The following is a 21762-nucleotide window of genomic DNA, read 5'->3' as shown; positions in this document are numbered from 1 at the left end:
CCTGGTGGCACTATGAGTTAGGCATTGACTGGGCTGTTAAACACATGGTCAGTGGTTCAAATTCACCTGCTGCTCTGTGGGAGAAAGATGAGGTTGTCTGCACCATACAAATTCACAGTCTCAGAAACTCTACGGGGGGTTGCTGTAGGTTGGGAGTGACTGAATGGCTCAGGATTATATATGATATAATGTCAACGATGTGAGCAATGCAATAAGGAATGAAGGGGGTAGTTTAAAATGCCACCGTGGGGGGGGGTATTTTTGTTTGTATTTGGTATGGAAAGATTGCAGTGCTTTCTAAATTCAATTTGATTCTGTACTTTTCCCTGTTGTGAAATTTTCAGTAAGCTTCAAAAGAATCAAAGTTACATAACATATCACACACACCAAATAAACAACAAGGATATTGTCCGGTCTTCACAAATCTCTCCAGGGCTAGTAAACATTAAATAAATATTATTTAAAATAATATTTTAAGCCAAAATAATATGGAAAGGCAGCAAAAAATTTTAAATGTGAATTTAAAATATATATACACATATATGTGGGGCAAGTATACAAGGGGACTTTGAAAAGTGTGTGGTAAAATTCTATTTTTCCACACACTTTTGAACCCTTCCTTTATACCCATGCCATATGTATATGTATGCATATGTGTATGTATAAATATACACACGTGTGTATATGGACTCCCAGTGGCATTGTGGATTAAGCATTAGGCTGCTAACTGAAAGTTCAGTTGTTCAAACACAACAGGTCCTTCTTGTGAGAAAGAGGATGCTGTCTGTCCCTGGAAAGATTTACAGTCTCATAAACCCTATATAGGTTGTTATAAGCCTATTGAAATCAGTTCTATGGCAGTGGGTTTGGTATGAGTTTTATTTACACACACACACACACACAGAGAAAGGAAAATGGCCACAAAATGGTTGCAAAGACTCAGAAAATGATTGATCAGCTAATGAGGGAAATGAGTACCCCACAACCATAAAATAGAACGTACTAAACCGTGAAAAAACCTGAACAAATACAACTATGATGCTCTTTAATTTCAAATTGCATATTTGAACTGTTTTCCAAATGTAGATGCCTGTTAACTTGTGAGTAAAAACACTTCCGAAACGTGTGACCTCTGAAACAGCTCCGGGAAGCTTTCAGTGGGCGAATTGTGGGTGATAGCTGTACATAAAAGAAGAAGCATGCAACCCAGGTATTATAAACCAACGTGAAATATCCATGCAGCTACTGGCTGCAGAATAATTCCTTCACATAAATATACATGTATGGATATATATACATCAAGAAAACGTTTAATAAATGTTAAAAAGATTTCAAACTATTCTAGGTCTTTAGTTTTCTTTCCATCACATGCCCAGTGCCCGGTGTCTGGCTTTTCCGGTGCCTTGGTTACTACTTTGTATTACCTTTGTCACAGTTGGCCTCTAAATCTGAGGGCAAGACTCATTATGAAAGATGATCAGATATTAACCGAACATTGAATTGTGTAAGATGTCTAATGGCAAAAAAAAATATTAGAGGAAAAAGAAAAAGAAATAAGGGTTCCTGGGGGGCATTGTCAGGGAGGGAGGGGATCAAGGGGAGCTGATATCAAGGAGTTCAAGGAGAAAATGGTTTGAAACTGACTGTGGCAGCAATTGTACGAGACTGCTTGATGTGATTGAACTCTGAAATGTTAGGGTATCTGTAAGAGCTCCCCATAACATGATTTTAAACTGTCCCTAGCACTGAGAGTAAATGCAATGTAAAATCGGAGAAAGGGTGCATTATTACATCCAAGAGACAAGGACATGATCTCAACAGAGTTCTGAAGCTTGAGGATTTAAAGGTCATCGGACTGAGAGAGGAGCTTCCACTGCATGCTTGTACCAGCTTCTTCATCAGCGTTCTCCAGTTCCTGCTCCTTAGAAACCTCCAAGAACACCTTCATAGGAGACAAAGAGGGAAAAGGAATCATCAAGGGGTTAATTGTCTTCCAAGGGAATAGGAAAAAGAGTATTATGTAAATGTGAAATTGATAAGGATGATAACGCATTGCTATCAAGTCCATTCTGCCTCATAGTGACCTTGCAAGACAGAGTAGGACTGCCTTTGGGGGGCTGTCCATCTTTATGGGAGCAGAAAACCTCATCTTTCTCCTGTCGAGCAGCTGGTGGTTTCTAACAGCTGACCTTGTGGTCAGCAGCCACCAGACAACCCTCTACTCCACCAGGGCTCCTTACGGATGATACAAAACCGTCGTAACAGACTTGCCTGTTCCAGTGTGCATTGCGAGAGGTTGTATTCTTCAAGGTTGAACTTGTGTTTCACTGCAAGCAAACAAAGCTACTGTCAGATGTTTATAATTTTGCACCAGGCATTTCTTCTCAGTCATGCAAAGTAAAATTATAAATCACTAATATAAACAACATACAATGTAGGGTAAACCAATGATTGGGGAAATAGTACAAAGCTGTCAAGGGTTAACACAAACACATCATACATTAAATTGACATTAAAAGAATGCTGGGTTTGACAAAAGGTTTCATTACTTCATGTGTACGTTTTGGGGAGGTACATATTTCCTTGAGAAACTATATAGTGCATGGATATATTCTTACACATGAAGACTTCACAGATGGGTGGGATATTCCTCGAGCACTTAAGTACTGACATATAAATCAAGGGATTCACTGAGGGAGAAACCAGAATGGAGATGACCAAGTAAGGGAAGAGGGAAATAGAGAAGCAGCCATTTAGGAGGTTGGGGTATGAATTAGGAACCTTCTCGGTGTTGTGCACAGAATGTTGGGCTGCAAAGTGCAAGATGGTTGACCCACACCCACCTGCCTTCACTGGACAGAGATGGGCGATCTGCTCTTGCAAAGACTGACAGACACAGACACGCTAAAAAGGCTCTATGGTTAGAAACTACTTGATGGCAATGGCTTTGGCTGAGTTTGGGGTCTGAAGGGTCAGGGAGATGTAGGCAAAGCAGGCAGCACCCAGGGGTTTGGAGAGGCTCATGTCATGAATTCACAGTAAGATCAGTCAGCACAGTGTGTGCTCTGTGGAGCTTGGGTTTCTGCCTGGGAAATGAATCTCCTCTCAGAGTATTGGAAGAACCGCAAGCCAGACTCACTGCCATTCTGATTTAAAGAGACCCTATAGAACAGAGAGTGCAGAAGGAACCCTGTGGCATAATGGTTATGCCTCAGGTTGCGATCCACAAGGTCTGCAGTTTGAAGCCGCCAGCTGCTTCTTGGGAGGAAGACAGGATTTCCTACTCCCATAAATAGTTACAGCCACCAAAATTCAAAGGGGGCCGTTCTATAGGGTGCCCGTGGGTCAGCCTAGATTCCATGACAGTGAGTTTGGTTTGACTTTTTTACAGAACAGAAAAGAATTGTCCCCGTAGGTTTCGGAGACTGTAAACCTTTATGATAATAGAAAGCCCCATCTTTTGCCCTTGGATGGGCTGGGAGTTTCCAACTGCTCACCTTGCAGTTAGCACCAGCAAGACTCCCGGATAATCCCAGGTTGGGATGAAAAACCGTCATCCGACATCCTCTACCTGCAGAGGCCCTCTACCATCACATTACTACAGGGTCTATGTTTTTTAACATTTTACTATGTATTCCACAATTGCCTGTCATAAATATATGACCTATCTATGAATGGACTCTTCCAATGCTTTATTTAGAAGCCTTCATTCTTACCTGCCTCTAATCGATGAAAGGCCTGAGACAGAGGTTGAACATCCGCCAAGGGTAGCTTATAGGTCAAGAAGGAGAGGGACCTTGGAATAGGAAATGTCACATTCAAGTCTTAGTTTATGGGTGATAACCATCAAAATAAATATTGATATCACTCACAATTTCCTTCTAAAATAATGCTGATACAAAATATGTGTGTCTTAGATAGAAAATAAATAAACTCCATGGGAAATTTTTTTAATGGAGCTGGCTGTTGAGATATGTGTTCTCCTACTAATTTGAGGGAATACTTACTTTTATGCTCAGCTTATGCACACCTTTTTTTGCTCATTGATTTCTGAGATTCCCTTTGGTTGGTTCAAGTTAATAGGTTGGGACCCACTGAACTTAAAAGTTTACCCTTGTCATATTTCAAAGCTAACTTGCAAAGAGAGATGAGGTTGGAGAGGGGAACCTAACAGTGGATGGAGTATTTTAAAAGACCACAACTGGGAACTTCCTTGCTTCTGTGGAAGCACGAGACTAAATTTTGGTCATCCTGTTGCTACTGTGGCTTGACAAGGTCGAACCTTATTCTCTGCTCCTTCTCCCAAGTGCCTGGTGTTTCCAGGTGATGCTGAGGTTGTTCAAACCTCTGGAACTGGTCATCCTCCAACTAGCCCATGCTCCTTCAGACTAGCCATCATGTCCTTCCCCCCACCACGCAAGCCAGATTTGTGATACCATATCTCCATGAACAGGACTTTACATGTCTGGGACTATCTATACCACAGGAAATTTCACTACAGTTATACAGTTTTTGTATACACCTTCTTAAGTGAGTTCATCCCTCCAAGGAATTTCAAATTCAATCTCTGCCTTCTTTCCTTCTTCTCCCAATCTCTTTCTCTCCACCTCTACCCTTCTCTTTCTCTCTCTCACATACACACACATACATACACTACTCTACAGAGACATATTGATTCTCTATCTAAATTGCCTTTTGTTTTCTTTTTATTATTGTAAATAAATCATCTTATTGGGGGCTCTTATACCTCTTATAACAATCCAGACATCAATTGTATCAAGTACATTTGTACATATGCTACCATCAACATTTTCTAAACATTTTCATTCTTTTGAGCCCTTGGTATCAGCTCCTCTTTTTTTCTATCCCTCCCCCATCCTTCCACCCTCATGGACCCCTGATAAATGATTATTTTCATATCTTACACCTGCCTTTTGTTTTCTATGGGGGAAATTGTTCCCAAAATATTTACAACTTGTAATTCTTATGATCAGCTTTCTGGCATCTCTCAACTCCTATGATCTGGGAGATCCAATAAATCACTGTTCAAGGTCCTTAACTTTTAATAAGAAGTTAACTTGACATTGGCATAAAGTAGAAATAGGAAACACTGCGTGGGCCACCCACTACACTTTTCACCATCATAAAAATCTCATTTCACCTTTCTTGTCGTGCAGCTTGAGGGAAAAGTTTCAGAATCTCCATGTGTACCAAAGTAACCTGAGAAGGCTCCTTCATTTTTATTTCTAGAATATAATCCTTGCCAAACTTGCTTCTCAGGTGTTCGATGGGGCCAATGCATCTGGGGACAAGAAGAAGAATGTGTTGGGAAAATTCTGCTCCTTGATTCCTTGCTGTTATTCTTGAACCTCAAATGTAGGGAAAGGGTGCCACCAAAGACGTTAGAATCTGACAATGACCACGCTCTTCTAACAGAGCAATTGCTTTGAGGGGTCAACTGTGGGCTCACCTACCTGAGCCTTCCCGACACCATGATGGCCACGCGGTCACACAAAGCCTCTGCCTCAGCCAGATAATGTGTGATCAGGAGAGCCCCCTTCCTGGAGCTTTTCACGGCTGCCTGGATCATCTGCCTGAAGTGAATCAGCAGATTACATAAGCAAAATATTTAAACACCTCAAGGGAGCTTGGAGACTTAAGGTTACAGTCTCTGGGGACATCTGTGAAGGTGTGCCTGACCCAAGCCAAGGTATTTTCAATCACCTCCTATGCATATGAATATAGTGGACACTGAATATAGAAGACTATAGAAGAATCGATGCATTTGAATTGTGGTGCTGGTGAAGAATATTGAAAGTATCATGGACTCCCAAAAGGACAACCAAATCTGTCGTGCAAGAAGTACAGCCAGAGTGCTCCTTAGAAGCAAGGATGGTGGGACTTGGTCTTACGTACTTTGGACATGTGATGAGGAGAGACCAGCCTCTGGAGCAGGACATCATGCTGGGTAAAGTGGAGGGACATGGATCGACACTGTGGTTGCAACAATGGACTCAAGCCCAGGAGCAATGGTGAGGATGGTGCAGGACCAAGCAGAGTTTTGTGCTATGGTGCGTAGGGTCATTATGGATCCTAGTTGACCTGATGACACCTAACAACGAACTGCAGCCCACAAAGACAATATCCTACACTCTACTGCGGTGAGTGGCAACTGGAGTCTTGGAAGTGGTCATCTAAGAGCCAACCATTGGCCTCCCCTGGAGCTAAGAAAAGTGAATGAAATCCAAGACTCAAGGAAACATTCCAAAGGACTAATGGACCCTATGAGTCATATTCGTTACTATTCAGAGACGAGAGGAAGTAGATGGTGCCTCGCTACCACTACCAACTACTATGATCATGATAGAAAGTCCGAGATAGACAACCCTAGTGGGAGGAAAAGAAGTAGAACAACATTCAAAAATGAAAATAAAACAAAACAGACTGACTTGCTTGAAAGAGACTAGTAGAAGTCCTTGAGACTATAGCCCTTAGACAACCTTCCAGCCTGGAATGGAACTCATGCTAGAGGGTCAAGTTTCAATTGAGCAGTAGGCAGGTCTATAAAAAGAATACTAGTAAAAAAAAAAAGAATACTAGTACCAGAGAGAATGTGCTTCCCTATGCAATCAGCCATATGAGACTAAAAGGGCTTCTTTGCCCCAAAATAAAGCTCAGTAGGTAGGAAGGGGGAGGAAAGAAGGGAAATGGAAATGGGGAACTCCTAGAGAAGGGATGTGGTAGTTGTCAATTTGAGAGGATTAAGAGCGAAGGGGCGGGGTTTAGCCTGTCAATCAGGTTGCAGCTTGGAGGCCCTAAGGAGATAAATAGCTCACTTGAGTCAGGTTGCAGGCTCACTCCTTTGGAGACTCTTTTACTGACGAGGTTCACTCCCTACGAGACATGCTGTTAACAAGACACTTGGAGAGAGACTGATGCAGTCAGAGCCCGGAGCTGGAGAAGCCACGTGGAGACCCACCCCAGCGCTGAGATGCTTCTACTGCTACTGGATCCATAAGACTTCCTACCCACTGCCCTGTGATGTTCCTGCATTCAGCATCATTTCATGTGTTTTATGAGTCTGCAGAGGGCTTTATAGATTGGTATCAGACATATGGGCTAATATCGGACTTATGGGCTTGGACTGGACAGGGTTGGGATGTTCTTTCAATGTTCCATTGCTTTTTTATATAAAGCTCTTTCTTATACACATATGAGTGTCTGTGAATTTATTTCTCTAGTCTATCCATACTAACACACGGGGGGAAGAATATTGTTATATTGTGGGAATTGCGATCAGTGTTATGAAACAAAAAACACGTATAAATTGTTGAACAGGAAACTCATCTGCTCTGTAAACTTTCATCCCAAGTACAATAAAGGTGGAATGGGAAACAGGTAGAATCAAGTATAAATCTTATTCAGATATTAGTTGAAACAAATCAGAGAAATTTAAGTACTAACTAGATATTGGATAGCAATAAATCATTGTATTTCTTACATTTTGATATGATAATGGTATCATAAAGAGCCCTTGTAATGTATCAGGTTAAGCATTGGGTTGCTAATTCTTAGGTAGGTAGGTGGCTCAAACCAATTAGCCGCTTCCCGGGATAAAAATGAGACTGTCCCTTCCCATAGAGCCCACAGTCTTGGAAACTGTAAGGAACAGTTCTATTCCGCCCCACAGGTTGCTATGTGTTGTGTGGGCAGGAACTGACCCAAGGGCAATCAGCTTCTTTCTTTCAGTTTTTGGTTTAGAATGCCATTGTCTTTAAGTAAAAAAATAAATAAAAGATTTCATTTCTTTCTGAGATATTGACTGAAATATGTATAGATAAAAGGATATGTTGACTAGGATATGCTTCCAGATAATCAGAGGGTGGATGAAAAAAGTGGTTGATTAGAAATGGAAAAAGAAAAGTTGGCCATATGTTGATATCTATAAAAACTAGGTGATGAGTTCATAAATTAATGTGTTATTGGTGGTGGTGTGTAACATCCAAGTGATTCCTAATCATAATAACTTGATAGGATAGACTACAACTGCCCCTCCCCCCCCCACCCCAATATGGTTTCCAAGCTTGTAGCTTTATGGGGACATATGGTCAGGCGTTTTCCCCAGTAGACCAGCTGGTGTGTTCTTGATCCCAACCTTGAATATACAGTTGAACACTGAGCCATTGTACCACCAGGGCTCCTTGATTCTTTCTACATTCCAACCATGTCTATCATGACGTTTTCAAATAAGTTGGAAAAGTATTGGGCTGTCACAAACATAAAACATAAAACTTTCAATTAGTACAAAAGACCAGTCCTAGATTAGAAGAAGGGAGAAAATGTGCTTATAGAATGGATAAGCATGATTATAAGGATCTACATGTGACCTCCTCCCTGGGGGAGGGACAACAGAAAAGTGGGTGAAGGGAGACGTCGGACAGGGCAAGATATGACAAAATAATAATTTATAAATTATCAAGGGTTTATGACGGAGGGGGGAGTGGGGAGGGAGGGGGAGGGGGGAAATGAGGAGCTGATGCCAGGGGCTTACGTGGAGAGCAAAGGTTTTGAGAATAATGAGGGTAACGAATGTACAAATGTGCTTTACACAATTGATGCATGCATGGATCGTGATAAGAGTTGTATGAGCCCCTAATAAAACAATTAAAAAAACAACAAAGAATGGATAAGCAAAGTTGGCAGATTGTCTAAAAGGAACAATAACTGGAAATTGGGCCAGCGAGTTAATGTCGTCTAAGACAACAAAGTCAAGAAATGAAATGCATATCAAATCGGGTGCATCTGCTGCAAAACGTTTCTTCAAAGCGTTGGAAAGCAACGATGTCTTTTTGAAGATGAAGATGTGCCATAACCAAGCCATGGTATTTTCAATCACTTCACCTGCATGTGAAAGTTAGACCATGAACTGATATATATGAATGGTGGTGTTTTCCAAGAATTTAGCAAGGAATGTGGACTTCCAGAAGAACAGACGAATCTGATTTGGAAGAAGTGCAGCCAGCATGCTCCTTATGAAGTGAGGATGACACGCCTTGGTCTTGAGCACTTTGGACACATTATGCAGAGAGACCAGTCCCTGGAAAAGAGCATCGTGCTTGGTAAAGTGGGGGGTCAGGAAACAGAAGACCACCATCAAGGGGGTGGTTTGACACAGTGGCTGCAACAATGGGCTCAACCGGAACAATGATTATGCAGATGGCACAGGGCGGTGCTTTGTTGCTATGAGTCAGAACCGACCAGACAACACCTAATCGCAACAACAAGAAAACAAACCAGGAGTAAAAGAAAAGAGGCAGAGAGCTCAAGAAACCTGGGCCTCTCAGCGATTAATAAACAAAATTACGAGGCCTAAGAAGTCCAACAAAATATTAGACATTTTTTGCTTTGCTTTGTTTTTTTACTTGAAAGACGGGTGATCGTGTGGAAAACAATATAACAATAGAGGATCTATTGATTTTCTTCATAAAAAGGGATTAGTGCACTGAATTAGGAACCAATGAGCCTGTGTGTCCGTGTTCCAAGATCAGTTGAAAAACGCACCTTTTCCTACTATGTGTCCTCCCAGCTCCTGTGTAAGGAATCATCAAAAACGAGGAGGACCTTCTCAAGGAGAGGGTCTGACCCAGTGGTTGCACCCATCGGCTCACACAGAGCCGTTATTGTGACGATGGCTTGGGGCCGGGCCTGTTGTATCTGCTGTACGGAGGGTCACGAGGAGTCACACGGACTTGACAGCACTTATCCACAACAGCACAATAAAAACACCCCGAGCCCTGGGAGTTCGGTCTTTCTCACCACATCTCTTGTTGCATGGTGGGATCCAAGTTTGTCGAAGGCTCATCCAACAGCAGCACTGGTGAGTTTCCCAGGATACTCAGCGCTAAGCTCAGCTGAAACACAGAGTGACCCCCATGCTTGCTGCCGCCGTCTGCCGGCTCTGGACATATCATCAGACCCTACACATACCATTCTACTCGTTCCTGCTGTCAATTTCTCCACCGGCACATCGAGCATCTTCTTCAATTTGAAAGCATCCACTACTCTGGTGAAAGACAAGATGAAACAAGAAGAGAAGATTTGGGGCAAATGCAAGCACACAGAAGAGTAACAATATTAGAGATGTTGAGATGAGTTTGAACTTGGTTTTGTCATTAATTATACCTCTGCTAACCAAACTCCCTTTCCCTCAAGGATCTCTCACCATCGACTTGCCTGACCCGGCAGACGCCAGCCCTCCTAAGGCTGCCAACGAATTTATCCTAATGATGGTGGAACACTTTGGGGAAGGAAGGCGAGAATGGTTCCAGAACTTGAAGTGTCGCTAAATTGTCCAAGTAAAAATTGAAGAATGATGTCTGCTTTGCTGTGTGTCCTTTCACCCTCCCCCCACCCCAAGCCAAACAAAAGACTGTCCCTTTTTGCTTGCACACTTTGAAGTCACAGCTGGTAGATGTTTATCTCAGAAGTTCATTTTCCCCCAAACCTGTTTCGGAAAGGTTTTGTGCATTCCGTGAGACTTGTTCTCCAGCATGACGGTACAATCTTCAAGAACCAACGGTAGGTCACACAATCGTAAATGCCACATAAGGAAAAACCCTGTCTTTAATGGTCTCTTCGTTTTCTATAAAACTGAATGCCTGCTTGCAAACATCTCTCCCTTTCGCTTAGTAAATAGTTGATCTCTTTCATTGTCAAAGTCTTGTCGTTTTGAGCAGAGAAACCCTGGCATTCTTATTCTCAAAACTCTAGGGACCAAAGGGGAGAAATCAGCATATTGTGGATGATAAAGATAATTCATTTCTTAAAAATTCCTTAAGATAAAATGGAGCTGTTAATTTAAAAAAAAGGTGGGGGGTATTTTGTTTGTTCACTTTTTTTTCTGGCCCCTTATTTATCATCAATAATTTTAGACTATCTTTAAAAGCTACCCTGTCCAAAGATGCAAGGGCATGAGGCTTTGGGTCCTATTTTCCTGCTAATTCCCTGGCACTCTAAAAAATAAGAGATATCATTTCCTGCCACCATGCTTCATTAGCGAGTCTGTGGCAACCTGTACCTTCGCCCGCCTCCTAACACATAGGAAACACAGTACAGTACCGTGTAATGGCGGCCGAGGCATCGCCGCCCTTCAGTCCTTTCACAGCTGTGTACACCTCCAGGTGCTCTCGAATGGTCAGGTTGGGCCACAGCGGATTCTCCTGAGGACAGTACCCCAGGAACCTGACCAAGCTGTCTGCCTGATGACCCCAAACTGGACTGGATCCTTTCAGTTCTACCTAAAGAAACAAACAAGGCAAAATAGTTTTAGAAGTATGTAGCCTTTCCTACAACGCACAATTACTCAATCACCCGATATATCATAATAATAAATGGTTGAAATGCTTGAGCATCAAAGAAATATTTGCGAAATCACTTCGTAAATTCATTAGAGAAAAACACTGAAGCTTTTTCCAAGTCAATTCTGGCTCATAGCATGTGTTTTGCTTCATAGGGTTCTCATTAGGTAATATTTTTTTCAAGTGGATTGCCAGGTTTTTCTTCCAAGGACCACATGGAGGATGTCGAAAACATTAGCCATTTGCATCCCCTGTCTATGGGCATGGTGCTGTAAATACATCATCGAACTGTCTCCTCCTTTTTCACTACCTTTCCAGATGTCGGCTTTGTGACCCCACTTATCATTCTAGCACATGAACTTTTACCAGCTCCATTGGGTCCCAGCAATCCCAAAATCTCACCTGAAAGAAAGAACGACCAACTATTAAAAACAGAAGTTAAGCATTAACTGGTGTCTTCTAAAAACTCACCGCCATGGAGTTGATTCCCACCCTTGGCAATCCTGTAGCGCAGGGCAAAACTGCTCTTGTGGGATTCTAAGACTGTAACTCTTTACAGGAGTCGAACGTCTCTGTGCCTCTCTACCAGTTATAAGATTGAAATTTATCATCTCCATGTAATTCACTCCACAATAGCTTCTTCTTTAACCTTTGTATGATGTCAAATATTATTAGAAACCTTATAGATTCTAGATCCATTGTCTTTTCCCAAGATGTTTGTTTGAGTTAGAAAGGGTCTAAAATATTTTCCATAAAAAATTGTGACCATGGGCGGAATGCCAAGGTGCCGCCATGGCTTCCACCAGCGTGGGCGTGAGCGCTGCGGGATCTGCAAATGAAATGCCCGAGATCCCCGACAATGTGGGCGATTGGCTTCGGGGCATCTACCACTTCGCCACCAATAGGAATGATTTACGGAGGAACTTGATCCTCAACTTGGGACTTTTTGTAGCAGGCGTTTGGCTGGCCAGGAACTTGAGCGACACTGATCTAATGGCACCCCAGCCAGGGGTGTAGCCACCTAGACACTTGGAACCCTTGTGCTGTATTTGAACCTTCCCCACACAGCCTCCATTTCTGTGCAGCCACAAGATTTGCCCCAAGGGCAACTGAAGTTTGATTACGATAAGCACACACCCTCCCCTGCCTGGTGTCACTTCCTTTGGCTCCACTCTGAACTGTGTTCTCCCGTCAAGCATGAGCTAAAGGGTTGCTCGCTGTTATGTAAAGTTGTGTGCACTGCCTCTTCCAAGGTTCTGAAGGGGGCCCTCTGGACTCTCATCCTGGGAAAGAGCCTAGTGGTATTTTATAAATACTTGAAATAAAGAATGGACGCGCACACACACACACACACAAAATTGTTACCATGGTGAGTACATGATTAAATGATTCTTAAACCTGGGAAGCCAAGGATATTTTGTCCCACCTAAATCCTGCCACTGTGTTCAGCACACTATTTCATTTAAATTGACATAACATATTAATTTTCTCTTCTTCCCAATTCATGAGCGAACAACAAGCAGTGCCATCTTTTGAAAACATGAATTGAATGGTGGTCTGTCTGCAAAAAGCCTCTGATCATTTTTTCACTAACTTGCCTTGAAATGTGAGCTGTGTTTTATGAGCCGTAGCTAATCCAGCCTCACCACTTAGACCACTTCCTGCTCATGAGTAGATACAGCCCTTGCTGCGTGGTTGGGCTTTAACCACTCCAAGGTGTCTATACTGCTGAGTGCCTGTCTCCAATTGTTCTTCTGTCTGGAAATCTTGTGTTTATTGAGAATATTATAGCTCATGCCTTCTTGAAACCCATATTTTGGCTTCATTGTTGCTCCTAAAGTCTTCCTAATGGACATGTTTCTAGAAACATATTACCTACTTAAACTAACTCAGACCTATTTAGAAAACCTCACCAGAACAAAAGAAGAAATAGATCAAATCATTAAAAAATTCCCAACAACAACAAAAAGTCCAGGACTAGAGAGCTCCAAAGGGGAATACCACCAAACATTGACAGAAGAATTGACAACAATTCTATTTAAACTATTTCAGAATATAGAAAAAGAACATTAAACTCCAGAATCTATTTTATAAAGTGAGCATGACATTGATACCCAAACTAGACAAAGACATTATCAGAATAGAAAATTATAAACGAATATACCTTAGCAACACAGTTGTAAAACTTCTCAACAGGGTAATGGAAAGGTGGTAGGAGGAAGGGGGAACTGATCACAATGATCTACATATAATCCCCTCCCTGGGGGATGGACAGCAGAAAAGTGGGTGAAGGGAGATGTCGAACAGTGTAAGACATGACAAAATAATAATAATTTGTAAATTATCAAGGGTTCATGAGGGAGGGGAAAAATGAGGAGCTGATAGCAAGGGCTCAAGTAGAAAGAAAATGTTTTGAGAATGATGATGGCAACAAATGTACAAATGTGCTTGACACAATGGATGGAGTATGGATTATGATAAGAGTTGTATGAGCCCCCAATAAAATGATTTATATATACATAAAAAAACTTCTCAACAAAATCCTAGTCAATAAAATTCAACATAACATAAAAACAAAACAAAATAACATCATGACGAGGTATGAAATTTTTCTAATTTCAACATTAGAAAGGCAATCAATACAATCCACTCTATAAATAGAACAAAGAAAAAGAACTACATGATCATAGCAACTGATGCAGAAAAAGCATTTGACAAAATCCAACACATATACTTGATAAAAGTATTCAGCAACACTGCCATTAAAGGGAAATTTCTTAACATAATAAGGACATCCACTGGCCAACATCTTGCTCAGCGAAGAACCCAGACGGGATGCTATTTATTACCATTTTTATTTAGCATTGTGCTGGATGCCTTAGCCAGGGCTATTTGACACAATAGCCTCCAAACTGTCAACGAAGTAAAATTCCCTGTTTACAGATGATATGATTAGATAAGAAAATCCCAAAGACTCAATGAGAAATTTGCTGGAACTAATGGAAAGATTCAGCAATATGGTGGGCTATAAGATCAACATATAAAAATAAGTCCAATTCAAATTCATATGAGAGGGCTTAAAAGGAAATAAAGAAAACAATACCATTTTTAATAGTGGTTCAAAAGATGAAATTCTTAGGAATCAATTCAGAGGAACAAAAGACTTTTATAAATAAAACTATAAAACACTACTACAAGAAATCAAGAGACCTATATAAATGGAAGAATATACCATGTTCATGGATTAGAGATACTTAAGATTTTTTTAAATGTCAATGCTAGCTGAAGCAATTTATCAATAAACTGCAATATTGGTCCAGATCCCAGAATCATTCTTCAAAGCGATGGGAAAATGATTCCCCAGCTTTATATGGAAAAGAAAGAGAGGTTAAACAAACTCAAAAACTCAAGTTCACTATTGTCAAGTCAATTCTGACTTATAGTGATCCTATAAGACCGAGTAGAATTGTCCCTGAGGTTTCTGAGACTTTAGATCTTTATGGAAGTAGCAAGCTTCATCTAGTTCCCAGAGAGCAGCAGGAGGCTAGGAATTACGGACTTCGGGGATATCAGCCCAATATGTAACCTACTATGCCATCAAGGCTTCTTCGGACGAGCAAATCACTACCAAGGAAGAAGAACACAGTGAGAGCCCTCTTACTGCCTGACCCCCAAATTTATTACCCAGTTACAGGCATCAGCGCAGCCTAGAGCCGGGTGGCAGATACGGGTACCAACAGAACAGAGAACCTAGAAATATCCCCAACCACCTACAGACAACTGATTTTTGGCAAAAAGTAAGCCTATTTCTTGTGAATGACAAATGGTGCTATAAAAATCGGGCTTTCATTTGCAGGAGAATGAAACAGGACCCATACTGCACTACACACACACACACACACACACACACACACACACACACACACAAATGAGCTCAAGGTGGATTAGAGACCTAATTATAAACTCAAGAACTAGAAAGATCATCAATAAGAAAGGTGGGGGATAAACTTAGGGGAGCCAGTACACAGTATAACGCTTTATCAAAGATAAGAAACACATACACACAGCCAAAGGCAAAATAGGTGACAGGAGCCTCTTAAAAATAAGACACTAATGTCCATCAAGAGGCTTCACAAATACAAAAAAAACACCCATACAATGAGAAAAGATTTTTAGCAATAATATATTGGACAAATGACCAATCTCTAAAATACTTAGAAAACTTCAACACCTCAACAAGAAAAAGAGAAATAGTTCAATTAAAAAATAGGGAGAAAGCATGAAGAGACAATCCACCAAAGAAAACATTGAAGTGGACAACAAACATATGAAGAAAATGCTCACAATCCCTAGCTGCTTGAGAGATACAAATCAAAACCATGATGACACACTACCACACCCTGATATTGATAGCAACCCTCAAAACCCAGAAAATAACCAAGGCTGGAGAGAATGTGAAGAGGTTGGAAGCCTTGCACATTATCGATGGGACTGTGAAACTGTACAAGCTCTGTGAAAAGCCATATGGCACTTCCTGAAACAGCTGGGACTAGAAACGCCATGCTGTCCAGCAATCCCTCTACTTGATAAATGCTCGAACGAGGTAAAAGCCATGACACGCATAGGTATATGCACACCCATGTTAACCACTTTTCACAACAGCAAAAACATGGGAGCACCCTAAATATCCATCCATTGGAGAATGTATATACAAACTTTGGTACAGTCACACAAGAGAATACTACACATCGTTACAGAGTCATAATAGAAATGGAAACACCTTAAGATACGGATGGATAGAGGATATCATGCTGAGTGGAGTCAGTAAATCACAAAAGTTCACATATTGAATGAGAGTACTATTATATGAAACAATCAAGGTAAAGATTTTCATATTCAGAGAAACAGACCGATGGATACCAAGGTTGGAATAAGAAGGGAGATAAAGGAATAGGTTATTAGTTAGACAGGTATTGACTTGGGTGAAAGATATGATAATAGATTACAAGCAGGAGGTGGGTATAAAAAGGTGGGAGGAGGAACAGGGCAAACCATTTGTTTGAAAGGTTGTCTAATGGATTGATTGTGAAAATGATAAACTGACATGTAAACCCCTACCTAGCTAACAATGGAAAAGGGGAATGCTTCCCCTGGCCGTGCAACCAACGTAGCCCCAATCAATTACCTACATTTCATATATTTGCATGCTCCACATATAATTTATCTAATATCTGGTGTTTTTCTTGATAGGTTATCTTTCTGTGAGGCTTATGGGGACAGAGACTTTATGTAGTTCATTCATAACTATATATCCAGAGCCTCAAATAGGCCTTGACACACCAAACAATTGATGCTTAGTGAGCTGATGAATGATTGCCTTCACAGTTAAATTGGTGCCTAAAACCTAACAGGTGTTCCATTGGTCTGTCTAAGAATAATGGAGAATAGAAACGTGGTTCTTGCCAACCTTCTTTCACACAAAAAGAGATGTTTCTTGCAGCTATTTTCTTCTTTTTCTTGGAAAAGCAGCATTTCTTTGTGGCTCCGTATTCTTTGTGTAAACAGCTGGCGAGAATGACTGGTTTCTGGAAGAGATGACAGCAGGGTTTCCTCTTGAATTTCAGAGATTTTACAGTCCCGGGCGCTTCTGCGGGAGGCCTTTCTATCCTGTCACAAACCTAACCATATTTGGCATCGACAGTAATCATATGGATTGTTTCAAATGTAATATGCACTCAGTCATTAATGTAAACAGATTTCATGCTTCCTAAGCGAACCGGGAAGTAGCACACTGTCTTTCCAGCACAGACACGGCTACGCTGGTGGAAAGATCTGAGATGTTCGGAAAACCTTAGACGTCTAAGGTAAACCCAAAAAACAGCCCTTGAAATTGTGCTCTCTACTTAACATTTTATAACAAATCGCACTTCGAATCACAAGGTCTTAGATGGTTTTGAAATTGTACTTCACTTATTAAAATCCATTTTCCTTGAAAGGAAAATAACGTCACCATCATTTATGCTCTACTTCTGGGAAGCTCCAGAGAAGTGCCTGCATGTGTATGTAAAGATCGAGTGCTACACACAAACTAATGGATCGTGACAGTTCTACGTTCCTGTGAACATTGATTGCGAGCATGTTCTCTACCTCCTCCAAGTTTGAGGTGGTCAGGGCAGTGGCTGTCCTTCTCCGCTCGGCTGCAACATCTTCATCTTCCTCTGCAGGTTCCTCTCGCTTTGGTTGAGCAGGTGTACTTTGGGGTGAAATTCTGTGGAGAAAAAGAGACATGTTACCAGTGGGTTCCTATTGTCTAGGACATCACACAAATCCGTTTCCCCGTTGCTCTGTTTCAATAGCTTGCCTACAATAACCCTATCAAGACCTGCTTCTACTTTTACCAGGAAGTCCCATCCCATTAGCCAGACTCTTCCTCTGTCTTGCAACCTTTCCTCAAATGAACACGCTAACTCTTGCAAATCTGTCAGCAAGTACTGCTGCTTCCTCTTTAAAAATCAAGGTGAACCTCCTTGATCCAGGAGACAGCTGTGACAGCAGAGGAGTGGCCGAGGAACATCAGCAGCAACGGAACCAGGCGTCTGAGGATGACACAGGATGGACTTCCCAGCCCACAGAGCAAGTAACGCTTAGTGCTTTTGGACTCGAGGCCAGCTTGTGGAGTGGGGTGCCTCTGGGCACTTAATTGGGCAACCTGGATTGGCTGATGCAGGGAAGTGGAGTTGAATGTGTTTGCGTTGAGGTTGACAATGGAGTGACATGCCCTTTGGGCATTTATTAGCAGCCCTGAAATAACTTGGTAGTTTGTCCTGACCGAACAACTGTATCCTGAGCATTTCTCCCAAGCATTGTAATCTGTTAGCGTCCTTAATAAACGATTTAATAATGAAAGAAAATCGGGTGACTGCATTTTCCCTGTTCACTCCGAGTCCGTCTTAATCACTCATGTAATAAATTCTTTCTAAAATCCCTCTACATGCAAAACAGTCTGAATCTACTAAATTTCATCCCATCTCTTTGGTTTAAGGATTTAGGCCCATCTTGAATGAGAAAATGACTTCTATGTGTGCTCCTGAAATACATGAGGGGCTGAAAGTTTCTTTCAGCTCCTCTGCCTGGAAATCATACTTTCTTGCAAGAAGGCCAGTGATCCACTGGCCAAAACGAGAACCATAGGGTATTTACATTGTGCCTAAAAATAAACCCCCACAGAACGCATCGTGCAGCCTTTCTTGAGGAGTCCCAAGATAGGACGTGAAGTACCAAATGGAATGGTTTTTATCCAAACCTGAAAACAGGGTCCTTTTGCATTATTTTCTTTCCACACTTTAGTTCCAGCCATCTCAGAACAAACAGGAAAACCATAGCCTGAAAATAAGGCTAGGAGCCAAGAAAAACAATGATATTTAGGGAGAATGGTACAAGTCCCATTTAAACATTTGAATTACACTGACAATTTTTATTTTCAGGTAAAGTAGATGAATCCCACTTGTATGCAATTGGGGAGAGATATTTATGGCTATCCAGTCACAACTCAGCTCCCTGGTACTTGCCCTCACAATCCATATTCAGCCTGCCAGCATGTGCTGCATGCTCCTGCTGGAAAATTATCCAGAATTTAGTTGCTTCATATCCCTACATGTGCTTCCAGAGGTCGAGGCATTATCAATTCTCACCCGGATTACCGAAATCCCTTCCTACCTGCTCTCCATCTTCTCTGCGGGCCTCACTCGTCTCATTACGATAACCGGAGTGAGTCTTTTAATAGCTGGATCTGATCCTATCATTCTACTCAAAGCCCTCCACTGGCTCTCCCACCACTCAAAGTCACTGTTAAAAGTTCATAGAGTGGTCCAGAAGGCTCTATGAAATCTCTTTTCCCACCCCACCCTTTACCTTATCACCTCTCTGACCTTATTTCTCTCTTACCAAGTTCTCCCTTGGTCATTTTACCAACCACAGGAACTTCCAGGTTGATGTTGGAATAAGTCAGGGTTCCATTTGCCGGACATTCCCTGACCATCCACTTGGCAAGTTTATTTAGTTTACTATCTACCTTTTCCACTAATCTAGACTATAAAAGCTCCGCGAGGGCAGGGGTTTTTGTCCGCCTGGGCTATTGTGCCTACAAAGGTGTTGACACACAGTATTTAAAGACAGCAGTTTTCCTCAGTCTAAATAGAGTGACATCATCATTTCCCCTTGCAGTCTTATCATTTAACTTGTCCCTTTGTATCCAGAATTCAAAAGGGCTGTGCTATATTGCAGCTGGGTGAGGTTTTTTCCTACAACGTGTCTCATATTTTCAGGAAGGGAGTAGTAAGTTTACACTGAAAACTAGTCCATGTGTGCACATAAAAAGTAAACCTAGGTTTTAGAGTGACGCCTGGAAATCATGTTTCGATCCGAGACTATGATCAAAATATGTTCAAAGCTGACACCCTGCAGGTCTTCCTAAGAGGCACGTGAAGCGATATCCAAGCCCAAGAACGCGTGGCTAGGTAGAAAGTTCTTCTCACTATTAAGCACACTAAAAAATCAGCCGCACTCAAGTCGAAATCCGTGTCGTCGATGGTCCTAATATGCATATAGTGTTGCTGCAAAAAAAAAGAAAAAGAAAGCAAGCAATGGCCAGATGGAAATTGATTCAGTCTTGCATTTAAGTCATATGAAACCACACAGAGAATATTGTCTTCGTTATGAAGCTTGCTGCTTCCAACTAAAGGAGCCCTGGTGGTGTACAGGGTACTCCCTGAGCTGCTCCCCTCAAGGTCAGCAGTTCCAAACTACCAGGCACTCCCACATAGAAAGATAAGGCTTGCTCTTCCTGTCCAGGCTCACAGTTTCAGAAACCCACTGGGGAAGTTCTTTTCTGTCCTGTAGGGGTGCTCTGAGTCAGCATCGACTCAATGGCAGTTGGAGGTTTTGAGTCTGAACCTCTTTCCACATGGATGACAAGTAAATACATGCAGCGAAGGCAGGGTGGTTCCTATTCAAACCTAACTGTCTCCCCATGGCCTGGTAGCCTATGCGCTTCTCTCCTGAGTGTATCCTTAGGAAGTCTCTTAGTGTTCAAGTTTGCTGAAAGGCTAACAAAAGGGTAACAGGGAAAGGAGTTGGCCCTGTGGGAAACTCTAGAGGTTGACATAATTGGCCCTAATGGAGCCCCACAAGCTAACTGCCATGGGGAAGATGAGCCTCTCAACTCCCGGAAAGAGTTGCGGTCTTGGGAACCCACAGGGGCCACTCTATCCTGTCCTACAGAGTCACTCGCCACCAGTAAGCGTTGACTCAATAGAAGCAAGTTCGGGTTGTTAGTGTTCCTACCTCCAAAGTGTTTTATTTTCACAACGATTAGCTCTTCCAATCACTCTTCCTTTATCAAGCAATACATTTAGAGGTTAACTGAATCTTCGTAAATAACAGGTGACAGATATACTCACACATGCACGTATTTCTACTTGGGGGAGTTGGGGACATGTGGTAGGCAAAGGAATTTGTTTCTATTCAAGAATTCCAGGTATCACCCAACCAGTAGAAAAGGAGTTTTTCATAGAAAAAAAAACCCAAAACTTTCCCAGATTCCCCAAGCGGCAAAACCCTTTGTCTTTCCTTCAGCATCACTGAGTGCAGACCGAACAATGCAGGGTCGCAGGCTGGTGCCTCCGGCTGGACTGGCTCATGTCACAGCCCAGCCTCTTCAGAACCTTCCCTTCATTTGAATCACACGCCCCTTCTTTCATGTTTTCTGGTCTTTTCTGCCTCATCGCCTCTGTTCCTCTTTCCCAGAATATGTTTGCCTCTTGGCCCACTCTTCCATTTACTAACTCTCACTCACCCTTTAGGGCTCTGTTTAAGCTTACATCTCCAGAAGAATTCTTTGACATTCCATGGCCTGTCAGGCAGGCCACATAAACGCTCCTTTTGGCTCTTGGCTCTTCTTTTATTCCGCTCAAGCCCCTTGCGTGGATTTGTTTGCCATTGTCCTGGATGGATCACTATGGAACCGTGTGAAGTGCATCTGTTCTATCCTGTGGGGTCCTGATGAGTAAGAATTGGCTCGATGCCATTGAGTTATAAACACTGAAATAAAGAGCCCTGCTTTCTTGCTCATCAGTGACCTCCAGGCATCAGCACACTTCTGCACACATAGTCATGGTTAATACATAGGGGGATTTTCCTCTCAGTGGATAGTAACTATTTATTCCACCACCTGCAGTTTTAACCATGGCAGATTCAAGAAGAACTTGATAATGGCTATCTTTTGAGCTGCTGACCACAAGGTCCGGAGTTTGAACCCACCCAATGTGACTCCAGAGATCGTTGAGGTTGCCTGGTCTCATAGAGATTTAAAGTCTTGGAAACCCAGAGAGGCAGTTCTGTTCTGTCC

At 42.0% G+C, this 21762-nt stretch overlaps 2 protein-coding genes across 2 annotated transcripts in view; one reads left to right on the top strand and one right to left on the bottom strand.

Moving 5' to 3' along the window:
* Positions 1–1655: 1655 nt before the first annotated feature.
* ABCA6 (ATP binding cassette subfamily A member 6) overlaps positions 1656–21762 on the bottom strand; it is a 75223-nt gene continuing 55116 nt past the window's right edge. The window contains exons 27-39 of the mRNA XM_045299486.1: positions 19892–19969; positions 18661–18752; positions 17505–17625; positions 16825–16942; positions 11668–11759; positions 11119–11297; positions 9988–10063; positions 9817–9911; positions 5475–5594; positions 5162–5302; positions 3717–3796; positions 2272–2327; positions 1656–1942 (exon numbers count right to left, since the gene is read on the bottom strand). Coding sequence (XP_045155421.1) covers positions 1841–1942; positions 2272–2327; positions 3717–3796; positions 5162–5302; positions 5475–5594; positions 9817–9911; positions 9988–10063; positions 11119–11297; positions 11668–11759; positions 16825–16942; positions 17505–17625; positions 18661–18752; positions 19892–19969 — 1350 coding nt within the window. The 3' untranslated portion in view covers positions 1656–1840. The remainder of the gene's footprint in view (positions 1943–2271; positions 2328–3716; positions 3797–5161; positions 5303–5474; positions 5595–9816; positions 9912–9987; positions 10064–11118; positions 11298–11667; positions 11760–16824; positions 16943–17504; positions 17626–18660; positions 18753–19891; positions 19970–21762) is intronic.
* LOC101644157 (mitochondrial import receptor subunit TOM6 homolog) lies at positions 12150–12374 on the top strand. The gene has a single exon (XM_045299416.1). It carries the CDS (start codon positions 12150–12152, stop codon positions 12372–12374), a length of 225 nt encoding a protein of 74 aa, XP_045155351.1.

This window comes from Echinops telfairi, unplaced genomic scaffold (assembly GCF_000313985.2).
Source record: "Echinops telfairi isolate 266 unplaced genomic scaffold, ASM31398v2 ScPeMD7_7458;HRSCAF=8496, whole genome shotgun sequence".
Lineage (NCBI taxonomy): Eukaryota > Metazoa > Chordata > Mammalia > Afrosoricida > Tenrecidae > Echinops > Echinops telfairi.
The sequence above is the reverse complement of the archived record's forward strand: the minus strand, read 5'-3'. Positions and strand labels throughout refer to the sequence as shown.